The 15,486-nt window shown below is 32.2% G+C and overlaps 1 protein-coding gene across 1 annotated transcript in view; it reads right to left on the bottom strand.

Annotated features, from left to right (window-relative positions):
- The window catches only part of LOC115885861 (adenylate cyclase type 2-like), a 373,787-nt gene that overhangs the window by 104,959 nt on the left and 253,342 nt on the right, over positions 1-15,486 (bottom strand). The window contains exon 8 of the mRNA XM_030904883.1: positions 14,641-14,799. Coding sequence (XP_030760743.1) covers positions 14,641-14,799 — 159 coding nt within the window. The remainder of the gene's footprint in view (positions 1-14,640; positions 14,800-15,486) is intronic.

Raw genomic sequence — 15,486 nt, 5'->3', positions numbered from 1 at the left:
CAATGTTATTGATATTACTATATTGTATTGTCATCAGAACTAAAGGTGTGTACCAAATTTCAGATCAATCTGACAACAGGAAGGTACTTAAATTTCTAATTTTGACCCAAACAAATAAATAATAAATACCGTACGGGTCGAGCTAAATAAAACCGTTTAATAAGTAAAAAAGTTTCTATAAAAGTATAAATTTATGTCCTAAAATGTTTTGTTTCGGAGATATAGGGTGTAGAACTATTTTTATTTTTATTTCGATTTTTTCCAAATAATTTCTGGATTAATGTAAATATTTGGACAAAAATTGGTACTTAGATGTTTTTTGACTTACAAATTCAAATTCTTTTATGAATGACGCGGTCAATGGCCAAAATAAACTATATCTATCGCCACCTTAACCCATTATATTTTCTCTATGTACATAGAATACCTTACCTTGTTGGCGTCACGAGCCGCAGCATTTGGGGTTTAATACGTGTAAAACATAGCGGGAACGAAGGACAAAATGAAATTTTGACCGGCAGTAGAGAAAATGGGTAAAATAGAATGTGTTCAAGCAAAAATTGGATAAATTGGGAATAGTTTTGAATATTTTAGGAGGAAAAAAGTGATTTACAAAAAGTTTAAATGAGCTTTTCTAATTTTCTCCCAATTTTTTGGGGGGCATTGGCCATTTGACCTCATGGTTAAGCCGCCACTGCTTCACACGTTTCTTAAAACGTCAAATCATTGTTAGAAATTACAACTTACCAATTCGTTTTTTAGGTTTATTTATAAACACCCAACAAAAGTTTTAATTAGTTCTAAAACAATAAAATACAAAAACCATTCATTATAAACTTTAATTTATTTAAATTGATCATGCCAAATTGAATGAACTCAATTTCTAGGAACAAACTAGATAGTTTTCCATTTGATTTTTGAAACTTCTTGAATCGAACGTGGCAAAAGTTTGTTCGAAACTTAACCATAACTTGTGGCACTAAATGTAAATTGATTGTATTGTATCTGAAGCTGGAAGTTGTGCAGTTGCAACGTCAAACTCTCTAACCAATAAGAACTAATGCCTCGCCATAATGTGTAATGTTTGCTGCTTTCGAGCAGTATAGACAAGTTTACTAAATATATAAGTTTTCAATAATTAATAGTCTTGATTTGTTTGTAAATTTTGTTCCGATAAATACCGGGTGCGTCTCAAAAGTGGCTCACCCCTATAACTGTTTATTTTTACAGATAAAAAAAACAAGATTTGGTATGTATATGACATAAATTAGGATTGAATGACGTATTCAATTGTTTTCGGTCACTTCCTGTTTTACCGGAAATGAATACAACTTTTGAAATTTAAATGGCACCCTCGGTATTTTTTCACTTTATTCGACAGAAAATGACGTTCTGAATAGAATGACATATCATATGTCAACTTTTGACATATTCGCTCCAAAACAAATTGTATTTTAAATTTCAATCTAGAGTGCCATGGCTGTGTTAAAAACACTAATTTTTAATCAAGGAGCCTTGGAAAAATAGATTTGATCCTCTAATGTTTTTACTGTCTTGTCCTGACTGGTTAAAAGATGCCCAAATCGTATTTTTAAACATATCTCATTTTTTCAAATGGAACGAGGGTGGCTCATTAGCATATTTGGAAAAAGCATTTTTTTACGAATAATTTGATATCGCACACTTGGTATTTCGAGTCAATTCCGTTATGAACCGCATGTTACAATTTCAAATAAACCATATGCGAAAATGTCAAAAGTTGACATATGATATCTGTCAGAGTCATTCTATTCAGAGTATCATTTTCTATCGAATAAAGTAAAAAAATACCAAGGGTGCCATTTAAAAATCAAAAGTTGCAGTCATTTCCGGTGAAACCGGAAGTGATCGAATACAATTGAATATGTCGATCAATCCTAATTTATGTCATATACTAACATACCAAATGTTTTATCTAAAAAAAAAATAAAAAAGTTATAGGGGTGAGCCACTTTTGAGATGCACCCGATATATTGCCGATATAATTTCATATCTTTCTTTTCCTTTCTTTAATAAACGCCATATAATAATAATTATTATTATAAACTCTTCGGTACGGCTAAAATTTCCATCGCTCTGTATTACGGTTGAGAACCTACGTTCAACAAATCAAAATTCGTACCAAAGTTACCGGTTCCGAAAATCAAGTCCGGTTGCGGAAAGCCTATAGTCTCGTCGAGATATTAAATCCCGTAAGCACCTAATCTTAGGAGAGCTTATTTATTATTATATTTATTTAATATTCTAAATAATTTTTAAGATGTTAACATTAAAATTAAGCGAGGAAGTTACTAGAAAATGTTGGCATTTAGTCGCTACATTAAATTATACCAGCAGAAAAAAAATAAAGGTGTAAATAAAAATAAGATGTTTCGCCTAGGAAACCGTAAGTAGCTAAACGACCAGTGAAGCCTCTACGGATAGACTAGTGGAGCTCTATATTCGCCCCATTTAAACTGTGTTTTGAAAATGCATAGTTTCCGAGGTATTTAATTTGAAAGATTTCGAATGTCGCTTTTCTGGATTTTAATAACTTTTTTCCGCTTTTCTCGCCTGGGCGCACAAAGGGCTAAAACCGATATCTAGTTGGTAATAATTCACTTTAAAATTCGTCTATTTTGACAATATCAGTTGAGTTACAACTTATCAACTAACAAGAAAAATAATTAATTATAATCAGAAATTACATATGATAATATTTATCAAAGTTCAAACTGACGACTTTCAAAAAATATGCGTTTGCGTAAACATTACAAGTTTAAACTATATTTTCACATAGAAGGCCATGCCAAGCACTATGACAACTCTAATAACAAAATAAATAGCTTGTTTAAAGTGACATTTCAAGTAGCAGGTCGTAGTTTATCAAAAGTTTACGAAGTTTAAGCTGAAATGAGTTGTGATAATCGTAAGTATTATTAAAATCTATTATTTTTCGGTTTTATAAATGAGAAATAGTAAAAGGCCAAGTAATGCCAAGAAGAAAAGTGCATTTTTCAATAGTCTGGAGTATTAGCTTTTCGGCAATATATTTTAGTTTTTGCGGAAACTTGCGAAACAGTTTCTTTTTTCTTGTTTTAGGAATCATGTTTAACGTCTCTAGAAGAGCGTTTTTTCAAATATGGCATCAGTCTGTAAAGAAAAATTCGTATGAATCTTTGCTTACAATTTTAATGGAAAACTATCAAGTGAGGGCAGGTAATAAAGAAACTCAGGCTCGGTGGAAAGTCATTGTTTGCGATTTTTCAAAGAAAATTAAAGAAAGATGGGAAAAGTCGGGCAGAAAAATGAACTATTTTTTAAAGAAGTATGCGGACTGGTTAGATGGGGATGATTTAATTTTTCAAATGACTATTAATGATTGTACGGTGTCAGAACAACCGAGATCGTCCGGACGACCGCCGAAACCATTCGAAGAAGTTAAATATCGATCAAAGAAAAAAAAAGTTCAATATTTGCTTTCTTCCAGTGTTGAAGAACTAACGTTTGCAACTGAGGTGGCTCTCAAAGGTGATGGTAAAAGAGATGCAGCCAATTTAATAAAGGAAATTAGTTCGGCATCGCCAAATCGCTCAACCCAGATCAAGCTTTTAAGACGGGAAAAAGGAAAACAAAAACGTGCGACAATACAGCAGGGATGAGGCTTTGGCTCTTTATGTAGATTGCAGATTGACAAAACAATCATATATTCATCTGAGAAAAAGTGCTCGTGAAGCAGGGCATTTCCTATATCCATCATATATTGAGCTGCAAAAAGCAAAAAATGAATGTAGTCCATTAAGTGAATTTATTAGTGTTTGTGAGACAAAAGCAGAAATTGATCTTCAGGCGTTACATGATCATACTGCGCAACGTTTGTCTATAGTGCAAGAATCTGTTTTAAAGCAGTTTGCTACAATTTCGATAAGGGTAAGTGAACTTCTTTTAATTAGTAAGTGGGGATGCGATGGTAATTCCGGGCATAGTAGATATAAGCAAAAATTTAATAATTCCTTTGAAGCTGATGATGAATATTTGTTTACTTTTTCTTTTGTGCCTATTAAAATGCACCCTATTAATGATCCGCAAACCCTCACTTGGCAGAATCAAAGCACGTCATCAACCAGACTATGCCGTCCAATAAAATTTCTATTTTCAAAAGAAACAAATGATATGGTGAATTTAGAAACAAAAGTTATTCAGAACCAAATTTTAAAGTTACGTCCAACGGAAGTCAGTCTTAGTAATGGAAACTGTTCAATAAATATCCATCATCAGCTTCTTTTGACGATGGTTGATGGGAAGGTGTGCAATACGCTGACTGGTAACAAATCTTCTCAGACCTGTTATATCTGCAAAGCAACGCCAAAAACTATGAACTTAGAGCCAATAAGGCATCTATCATTGTTGAGAACTATGGGTTTGGCCTATCTACTTTACATGCATGGATAAGATCTTTTGAATGTCTGTTGCATATTAGTTACAAATTAAATTTAAAATCGTGGCAAGCAAAAGGCAGTGAATCTAAAACTGAAATTGAATAGCAGAAGTCAGAAATCCAAAGAAAATTTAAAATAGAAATGGGATTAATTGTAGATAGGCCAAAGCCTGGTTTCGGATCAACCAATGATGGCAACACGGCCAGAAAATTATTCCAAAGCCCACAAAAGAGTGCAGATATTACAGGTCTGGATGAAGGAATAATAACTAGGTTTAGCGTCATTTTGCGGGCTCTTTCATCAGGGTATGATGTAAATATTGAACAATTTGAGAAATACGCGGAAGAAACTAGAGAACTCTACCTAAGTCTTTATTCGTGGTATTATATGCCAGTCACCTTACATAAAATTCTCTTCCATGCAGGTGATATAATAAGAAATTGTTTGGTGCCTATTGGGCAACTTTCCGAAGAAGCTCATGAGGCATTAAATAAAAACTATAGAAGATTTAGAGAGCACAACACTCAAAAAATATCAAGAATTGCCACGAATAAAGACTTACTTAGAATGCTTCTCATATCATCTGATCCTCTAACAACCAGTTACAGGAAAAAAAACAAAAATCAACGTCAACATTTTCCAAAGAAGTACTTAGTCTTTTAAAATGCCTAGATATTAAAGCATCCCCACTTACTAATATTTCTGTAGATCACTTATCCGATGACGAAGCAAGCACAGACGAGTCTGATGAAAGTAAATTTTAAATTATTTATAGTTATACTCGTATGATAATGTTACATGATATAGTTATAATCATATTATATTTATTTATATACTTGTCATTAAACTGAAACTTATTTGTACTGCTAAATTTAACGTCAATGAATCTGTCAAGAAAAAAAAAATAAAGAAGATCAAATCGTTACGAGGTTTCAATTTTTTTTAATACATCATTTAATATTTTTTTTTTCTGAAAATGTTAATAAATCATTTAACATTTTAGTTTTTTACATTTGTCCGAGATATAATTAAGTCTTTTTCCACATTGCAAACTATTAAAACATTTTTACCACCTACTTCTTTAAAATTGTCCACTGTGGGGCGGTTAGAAGACGTTAATGTAAGAATTTGATTTTATTTTCATTAAAAAACTCAATTTTTTATCAATTTTACTTTCGAAAACCATGCTTTGTTTGCTGATTGACGAACTGCACCCTCACTGAAGAAAAATTAGCTACTACCGAAAATACCAAAAGAACTGAAAAGTTCTAAAAAACAGCTCCCGTTCCGGAAACCCTACTCTGTATTTTTATACTAAAAAATTGGCGCCGGGAGGCACAGCCCATACTTGATATCATTTTTAGCCGACCATACCAATAGGTATGGTAGGCTATTAGGATCGGCAAAAAAAAGTTTTTTTAATTTCACTCAAAATGAGTTATTTGGGTCATAAATGACCTAAATACAAAATATGTTCGTGGTGTCTGTCTGTCTGTCTGTCTGTCTGCCGTCTGTAACACGATAACTCAAAAACCGCTGAACCGATTTTAACCAAATTTGGCACAAAATTACTGTGGCACCCGAGAATCTGGCTATTAGTTTTTGGTGGGGGTGGGGGGTTGGTAAGGGGGTATGGGAGGGGGTTAACAATTTTAAAAAATCGTAACTCGACTAAATATTAAAACATACCTGAAAAACACCTACACACAATACCTCCAGAAATAAATTATTTGTCATTGTCAGTGGTTTGTCAGTTAGATTATATATCAAGTTTTTAGATAATTTAGGGATCAGTTCATACAGCCAGCTTTAGATACATAAATATTAGAACAAAGGTTCGTTTAAACGACATTAGTGAATTAGAAAGCGATTTTAGGAAATTCATCCTCTTAGAGAGTAAAATTATGTCGGAACAATTTGTTGTATGAAAATTCCTTACTATGTGGTCTAGAAGAATGAAATCCTACAAAAAGAATTAGAAGAGATTTTTTAAATTCATCAACCAAATGGGTAAAGTTGGTAAAAATTTATATAAAACTTGGTGACCTCTGGATTATACACATAAAAATTGGCACAAAGGATCATTTAAAAGACATGAGTTAATTATTTGGATAAAGCGATTTTATGAAATTTATAATCTTAGGGAGTAGAATAGGGAATGAAAGTTTGCTGTACGAAAATGCATTACTATAACATCTAGCAGTATAAAATTTTATACAAGGGTTTATTTTGTGACACATCAGTAATATAAACTTCTATATTTCTTCTTCAATTATCCTTCAAGGAATAAAAATAACTATAAATGGAGTATTAGTGCTCTTAATAAACCAAAAAAAGAGTTGAAATATAAAAAAAATATCAAGGGAGTATATTAAGTAAAGCGACAATTGAAAATTTCAAATATTCATTTGAAAACTTCATATTTCGAAACTATTTATTTTAGTAATACAGTTTATATGGGACCATAGGTAGGGGTTCTATCTATAGAGGGTAAATAATCATTTCACTATTTATTATTTTGGAGAGATTTTATTTTTTCAGATTTTGCAAAATTTCTTTGAAATTGACTTTGGTTCGATTTCGAAAATAATCTATATATAAAAAGAATAAAAAACCGCCCTGGAACATCGCCATCCACCCTCTATCCAACCATACATAATTAGTTTCAGTCAATGGAAGTAGTTAGAAAAATTGAAAAAAGTGTTAAAAAAGCAAGATTTCAAAAACATTTTGTGGCCAAAATTGAACTTCTTTGAAATACTTTGATTTCGATAGCTTCTAGAATTATTAAGATTTTTTTATTTCAGACGGCTCTAATCAAAAGTTTTATTTTGGTATACAAAGTGTGTCATAAAGTCATATACAGGCGATGAAAAAATAAAAACGGTTTTAAAATTTTCGAATTTTCTTAAGTACATAATAATATTTAAAGAGAATAAAAATGCTCTTGAAATTGGAATATTGACGGCTTTTAATAAATTTTAAGTAAAAAATATGTAATAAGTCAAAAATAACAATATCGATTTTTTGTCGAGCGAGTCTTAAATAAGTGCAATTATTCTTAGCGGTAGTAGGTATATTTGACCCCAGATACAAAACACGATTATGAGTTTTTTCGCGAATTTTTTTTTGGAAATTTGGAATTTTTTGAAAAACCTTTTGGATTTTTTTTAGTTTTTAGTTAAAAGCTGCAGTTGTTCTCAAAATTTAAGCAAAAAATATTTTTTTTGTAAATTTTTAAAGTAAAATAACTCAGTTATTTTGGAGTTATTTGAAAAACGGTAAAGAGAAAATATGGTTTTTTATCGAGATCTACAAGCTCTGAAAATATTTGCACTTATTCAAGACTTGCCCTGTATAATACCCAGAAAATCGACAATTGATAACTTTCATATGAAATACGAGTAGCTCTAAAACTCTTAAAAACATAGTTTAAATAGGGCATTTATAAAGCTCACTAGCTCTATATACAAAGTAAATCATTTAAATCAATGCATGAACTATTCGAGGTGTAACGCGAACGTAGTCGCGGAAAAAACCTAGTTTGTAATAACATCAAAATCAGTCAAAGTCGCAGTTTTCGAGATATTAACATATTTTAGTATGGGCGGCTATACGTGCCTCCCGGGACCAATTTTTTATCTCAAAAATTGCGACTTTGACTGATTTTGATGTTATTACAAATTTTGTTGCAAATATTATTCCTAATCTTAAATTGAAAACCGCGTTTCGCTAGTTACTGTAATTTTGGAGTTACGATTTTTTTAAATTTTTAACCCCCTCCCATACCCCTTTACCAACCCTCCACCCCCACCAAAAACGAATAGCCAGATTCTCGGGTGCCACAGTATTTTTGTGCCAAATTTGGTTAAAATCGGTGTAGCGGTTTTTGAGTTATCGTGTTTCAGACGGACAGACGGACAGACAGACAGACAGACACCATGAAAATATTTTGTATTTAGGTCATTTATGACCCAAATAACTCATTTTGAGTGAAAAAAAAAACTTTTTTTGCCGATTTTAATAGCCTACCATCATACCTGTTGGTATGGTCAGCTAAAAATTAATATTCATGTTAATTAACTTTATAAACATATAATAAACCAAAAATCATATATAAATTGAAGCTGAATATCGCTAGTTGGTATTTTTCAAAGGCCAAAAACCGTTTTAAGTTTTTAATAACGTTGTAACTGGAACACAGTGGCTGTAAATTCGGGAAATGCGAAGGAAATGGGTAAAGCAACTGCACAACGTAGCCCGGGGCGATCGCAAAACGAAATCGAAACAATCCAAATTTCAAAAATATGATAAAGCGAGATGGAAAACGGACAACCCGCAGAAAAGCAATTTCCATTTCGTGTTTTTCTTAATATTTAATAAGGACGACTCGTGAGTTTTGAAAGAAGGTGAAAAGAAAGAAAAGCAAATAAAAACTTAGTATTCTTGTACAGGATGGGTCAAATTCGACGCTTTTAAATGGAAACACCCTTTTCTATAGGAGATAGACAAAAACTAATATCGGTGTCTGGAGCTCAATTTTTGTCAAAAATATGATGGTGAAAACCGCATATCGATATCTGTTACCGTTTCGGAGTTACGGGGTGTTTTTCAAAAATATGCATTTTTAACAAATCGCTGCAACTTTTTTGCTATGGAAAATTTGTATCTTTATGAAAGATTTCTAAAGCAATCTTTTACGTAGAATTTAATGGTTTAAGTATATTTTTTTTTTAAATTAATAATTTAAGAATTATCAACAGAAAATTTGATTTTTTATATGGGACACCTTGTATATTTTTAATTTATTGAAAATAATTTAAAATTACCTTTCCAAAAATATAACAAACTTGATATTTTGCTCGATTCCTCTTCGAGATATAGAGTATATAAAAATTCGCCCGCTTTAAATAAGTAGGCTTTGAACGGCACCGGCTGTAATGCAAAAATATTCTAGCTGTGAGCATCAATTAAAACGAAAATAATATTTGCTATTGAGAGATGCAGAATTTTATAGCAATTTAAAATATATTTAACCAACATCAACACACATAAACTATATCTAATAACAATAAAAATAAATAGCAAACCAAGACATGAGATTTTGCTACAGGTGATCGACATATCAACCGTCTTCTGTTATGGACAGACGGGGCAGTTTTTGAACATTTCTCGCGGAATTCATTAACTCAGTGGGGGTGAAAGATACCCTCTCATAACTGTTAAGTATTTCTAATTCTTGTCTAGATTATACGGAAGAATATGAAACCTTTATTCTTCCGTAAATATATCCATAGGATTAGATCCATGGGCACTAAGTCAGGCGGCCTCGACGGCCAACGGCTGGGATCTTGGTTAACTATTCAATTATTCTTGAAATTGGCTTCAAAAATTTGCTGATAACTTCAGCGTTCAGAGGCGGTGCGTCGTCTTGCTGGCAAAATATGTTTTCGAGTTCCATTAAGGGCATATCATCAATAAGGGGTCCAAAGCCTACTAGTTAAAAGTGGCTAACTTTTAAAAACTCTGTATTTCGAAGGGGATTATAACAAAATATCAAGTGCGCTATATTTTTGGAAAGGTAATTTTAAATTCTTTTCAGTTAATTACAAATATAGAGGGTGTCCCAAATAATAAATCAATTTTTCTGTTGATAACTCTTAAATTATTAATTTTAAAAAAAATTATACTTACATTAAATTCTACGTAGGGAAATTTAATGGTGCAGGTAAAAAAAAAGGTGCTTTGGAAATGTTTTCATAGAAATAAAAATTTTCCATAGCAAAAAAATTACAGCGATTTGTTAAAAATGCACATCTTTGAAAAACACCCCGTAACTCCGAAACGGTAACAGATATTGATGTGCGGTTTTCACCATCATGTTTTTGATGAAAATTGAGCTCCAGACACCGATATTAGTTTTCGTCTATCTCCTATAGAAAAGGGTGTTTCCATTTAAAAGCGTCGAATTTGACCCACCCTGTACATAATGTAGTAAAGCTTCATTCAGCTTCATTCATAAAGTTTCTTGTATGCAACACACTGTATTTTAATTATAAAATTAAAATAAAATAATAATAAATTTGAATAAATAATATTTGGCGACATAATTCCGGAAAAAGCCGAACCGATCCGAAATTATCAAAAGCTTAGGGTCGCGACCGTTGCAAGAATAGCGTCAAATAGTGTTTACATTGTCCTCATGGGCACTTTCCAATCTAAACTTATTTCATTTAACTATAATAGATAAAGGAAATAAATTTAGATTGGAATGCCCGTCAAAATATATAATTGTTTTGAGTTGCGACCGTTATACGCGATCTGGTGCTGCTATAGCGGTTGAAAAGATCAACCGCAAACAAAAACAGAAATAATTTTCTCTTGTCAAAGACAGAATCTTCAAAAATTAGAAAATCTTTCATAATTTAAACCGCTCTCATTGAAAAAATACCGAAACGTGTTTAAAGCGTCCATTTTCAAAGTAATTATTGCTATCTTGTGAGTTTAATTTAAATTTTATTTACTCAAACCCGTGATAATTGTGGAAAAGTGGCATTAAAAACTTAAAAAGCTGTGCTGTGAACTGTGAACTGCAAAAACCATCGTGGATCGTAGCATAACGTCGCACAGTGATAGAAAATGGATTTCTGAAGTTCCAAAATTCAAATTTCTTGTTGACTTAAATCTTTTACAAAATGATATATTATCCTTCAAAGAAAGCTAATAAACAGTGCTACACAAATCCCAGTCGCCCTGGCTAAGAAACAATTGCTCCACGTTGATCGAAAGTCGAAGCAGTTAATACGCCGTTTCGAGAAATTCTGATCTCTGTTTCGATTGCAGTCTTAATCGTTTCGTTAAATTAATGTTTGTGTGTTTTGATTTCTCAAATACATGCTGCATATTTCTGAGATATGTAATTTGTGTTTTACGTAAAATTATGATGTTTAGTATGAAAGATATTTTAGGACGCTCAATTAAAGTGTACATTATAAATTAAAGAATAATGCGAAAACGTTGTTGCATAACAAGGTAGAACTTTTTTGTGCCTTGTTACGACTTCGAAATACTAACATCATTTTGTTCTCTACATTTTTTCCTTCTAAAGAAAAACAGAAACTTTTGCCACCAAGCGCCCCTTCTCATTTAGTATACAGTGTCCACCATAATGTTGGCTACATATGGGAAAAAAAAATATTTATAGGATTTCCGAAAATTTTGTTTGGTGGATCGCTCCTGCATGTTTAATAACCTAAAAAGTCATTATGACATCAGTCACGTGATCACTATCATGGCGACAAATTAAAAAAAACCGCTATGCAAATGCGAAAAGTGGGGTTAGATGGCAAAATATGGAAAAAAGTTATTTGAAAAAAATGTTTCGAATGATATTTTAAGGCTACCTGCAAAATTTGGAGCGGAAATAAGAAAAAGTAGAAAAAGGCATATTTTGAGTCCTGGCTCTTCTATAAAATATTTTTATACGGATTTTATTGCTGGATTAGCTCAAGTAACTTGATATTCAATGTGTAAAAGTAAAACAATTCAAAATTTCACATTGAAGTCATTTCCAGAGGATAAAATCAGAAAAGTCGATTTCGAAACGGTAATTTTTTGTAGCAATGCCGTGTTTCTTGACAGTTTTTCAGGTTTCCAATAATTCAGTGGTGCATGCTATACTCTGAATATCAAGTTACTTCAGCCAATCCTGTAATAAATTCCATATAAAACATTTTCATAGATGAACCAGGCTTGGAGCCAGGGCTAAAAATATGCATTTTCCACTTTATATAATTGTCGCAAATTTTGTAGATAGCCTTAAAATATCATTTTAAACACTTTTTTCGAATAACTTTTTTCGATATTTTGCCATCTAACCCCACTTTTCGGGTTATCATAGCGTTTTTTTTAATTTGCCGCCATGACAGTGATAACGTGACTGATGTCATAATGACTTTTAAAGTTGCTAAACCTGCAGGAGCGATCCCCCATACAAAATTTTCGCATATCCTATAAATTAAAAAAAATACCATATGTAGCCAACATTATGGTAGACACTGTATAGGTAGACAAAGAGGGTGAAATGTCGATTTTCAGTTATTTGCAGCTTAAATACAGTTGAAGATAGGTATATAACATAAAATACGTCTAGAATTTGACATAAAATCCACAAATAAAATAACAAATATAGGTGTTTCCATTAAAACAAAGAAGTTATCTGGCATAACTCAATTTTTGGGACACCCTGTATACATTAAAATATCATCATAAAAATAGCTTCATGGCATTATTCAAAAATTGCATCAACAAAATCAATAATCGACGTGTCCGAGCGTTTTTTCGAAAAAAAGAACATTGATTTTTCTAAGAGATTCCCACTGTGAAAATAAATAAACAATAAAGGCACTCTATAGTCATATCTATAGTTATTATTAAAAAAAAACTTTTGCAACATCATTTGTAAAAGTTTATTAGCTTATACCTTGATTTATAAAGCCGAAAAAAACACTTACATAACATAAATATTTTTGGAACCGTAGAATTGCATTTTCCATCACTGTGCGTCGGTTTCCAATGTTTTGTAACGTTTTTAGTTCGTTACATGTCTTTTTTATATATAATATATGATGTCTGGGCCTATCATCACCGGATTCCCTCTCGCTCAGGCCGGATAGTTTATTTGACGCGTAATTTTTACGTTCCCTAGTCGCCAACCCTGTTATCACTCGACACAACCCTGTTATTGCTCTGAGGAGGCGCTGTCAACATCGCTTCTGTCAACTGTCTCCGTGCTTAACCTCACTTTGTTTTGACGCTCTGTTGTATCCCAGCTTTTGGAAATGGTGATTATTTAAGTCTTGCTGTATAATTTGAATCAGCTGCTATTTCGAGGCTACAGGTAAAGATGAGTTATTACCTTTTATAGATTCGATATTATTATTGAATATTTTTAGGGTAGAGTTACGGATGTCCCAACTTGTATTTGTGTTTTGCTGGCACGTTGGCATCCCTTTTCTTTTGTCCTCCAGAATGTCACATGGAAGAAAGGACATGTTGTTTATTATTTATTGAGCCCTCGGAAGTATTTCGAGGTAGGTTTATTTTGTTTATTAGACCTTGTTTGGTTTTAAACAAGAGTTTCATATTTCTAGGGTCCAAGGTACGGACTATTTCCAAGGTACGGACTGTGTCCAAGGTACGGACTGTGTCCAAGGTACGGACTGTGTCCAAGGTACGGACTGTGTCCAAGGTACGGGTAGTGCCTTATGTACAGACATTATCTTATGTACAGATGTCCTGTGGACGAGTGTCCCCAGTAAGAACGATTTTACATACAACATAGGTATTTCATACATGTCTTTATATAAAATAAAGTTTCTTGTACGCAACACACTGTATTTTATTTATAAAATTAAAAGATAATAATAATAAATTTAAGAATATCAAAAGCTTTGGGTCGCGATCTTTGCAAGAATAGCACCAAATAGTATTTACATTGCCCTTATGGGCACTTTCCAATCTAAACTTGTTTCATTTATCTATGGTTTACGATCATTCACAATATCTAAGGGTGGCTGCAACGACGTCCCGTAATCCTGCGGTTAAAACAAAACAATTTTTATATGTGAAAACCAACTGTCATGTTTTAACAGCAGGATGACGGGACGTCGTTGCAGCCACCCTAAAAACATAATTAAAATTAATAGAATATCCTAGCAACATGCTAGCAACAGCTTGCGGTTGTCAGTTGTAGGTATCCACAGAGAAAGCCAAGTATTTAGCTTATAAAACAGTAAACTTTTGATTTCTAACCATAATTTCTCTCGGTGAAAGATAATCAAAGGTCAAAATGACATTTCCCGCAAATTTTGAAGTATAATTAATGGAAAAGTTAAAAGTTTGTTAACTTTTCGTGCTAATTGAAAATGACTACCACTAGTTTAGACGTTCTAAATGCTTACATTGAAATTAGAGGAACAAACTTCTAGGCTAATTGAAACCACTAATTTATTCCACTAATTGCGAGGTGCTGAATGAAGCTTAATTGACTAAAATTTAAACAGTTCTCAATATTTTGATGAACAAGATGCTTTAATAGTTTGACGCCATTCATGTAGATTAGTTGTATATTATGGAAAATATTATCCTTATATTACTGTTGGTATCTATTAAATAAACTTACCCTGCTATACCTCCGCTCTCCATGTGATTGGCTAAAGTAACGTCGTCGCTCCACACGTCGAACTGCCATTTTCTCAATCCCAAAACCCCACAAAGGACATTTCCAGTATGAATGCCTATTCGCATGTCAACATTGAATCCGGTAGCTTCACGAACAAATCTGTAAAATAAAATTATGCTAAGTTTTCTACAGTAATAAAAATAAAACAAATATTTTTGAAAATTTATAAATATTATTTTTTTCTGAAAAAGAATTAGGTATGTATGAAAATTATATATTTGTTATCCGTTCACAATATTATATACCGGGTGCGTCTCAAAAGTGGCTCATCCCTATAACTTTTATTTTTTCAGATAAAAAACGAGATTTGGTATGTTAGTATATGATATAATTTAGGATTGTTTTAGTATTGATTCGTATTCAATAGTTTTTGGTAACTTCCTGTTTCAGCAGAAATGACTACAACTTTTGATTTTTAAATGGAACAATAGATTTTTTTTACTTTATTCGATAGAAAATGACATTCTGAATAGAATGACATATCATATGTCAACTTTTGACATTCTCTCTTAATAAAAAATCGTATTTTAAATTTCAATCTAGAGTGCCATAGCTGTATTAAAAACACTAATTCTTAATCAACGAGCCTTGGAACAAATATATTTTTCCAAGGCTCCTGTTGGAACAGGAGCCTTGAAAACTATCTTTGTTGTTTGAATGTTTTTATATAGTATCTTCTCCTGGCCAGTTAGAAAATGCTCAAATCGTATTTTTAATGATATCTCAATTTTTTCAAATGGAACCAGGGTGGCTCATTAGCATATTTGGAAAAAGCATTTTTTACGA

The sequence above is a fragment of the Sitophilus oryzae genome, unplaced genomic scaffold (genome assembly GCF_002938485.1).
Source record: "Sitophilus oryzae breed Bouriz unplaced genomic scaffold, Soryzae_2.0 scaffold_465_pilon_pilon, whole genome shotgun sequence".
Taxonomy (NCBI): domain Eukaryota; kingdom Metazoa; phylum Arthropoda; class Insecta; order Coleoptera; family Curculionidae; genus Sitophilus; species Sitophilus oryzae.
Note: the sequence above shows the minus strand (reverse complement) of the source record. Positions and strands in the feature narration are given on the sequence as shown.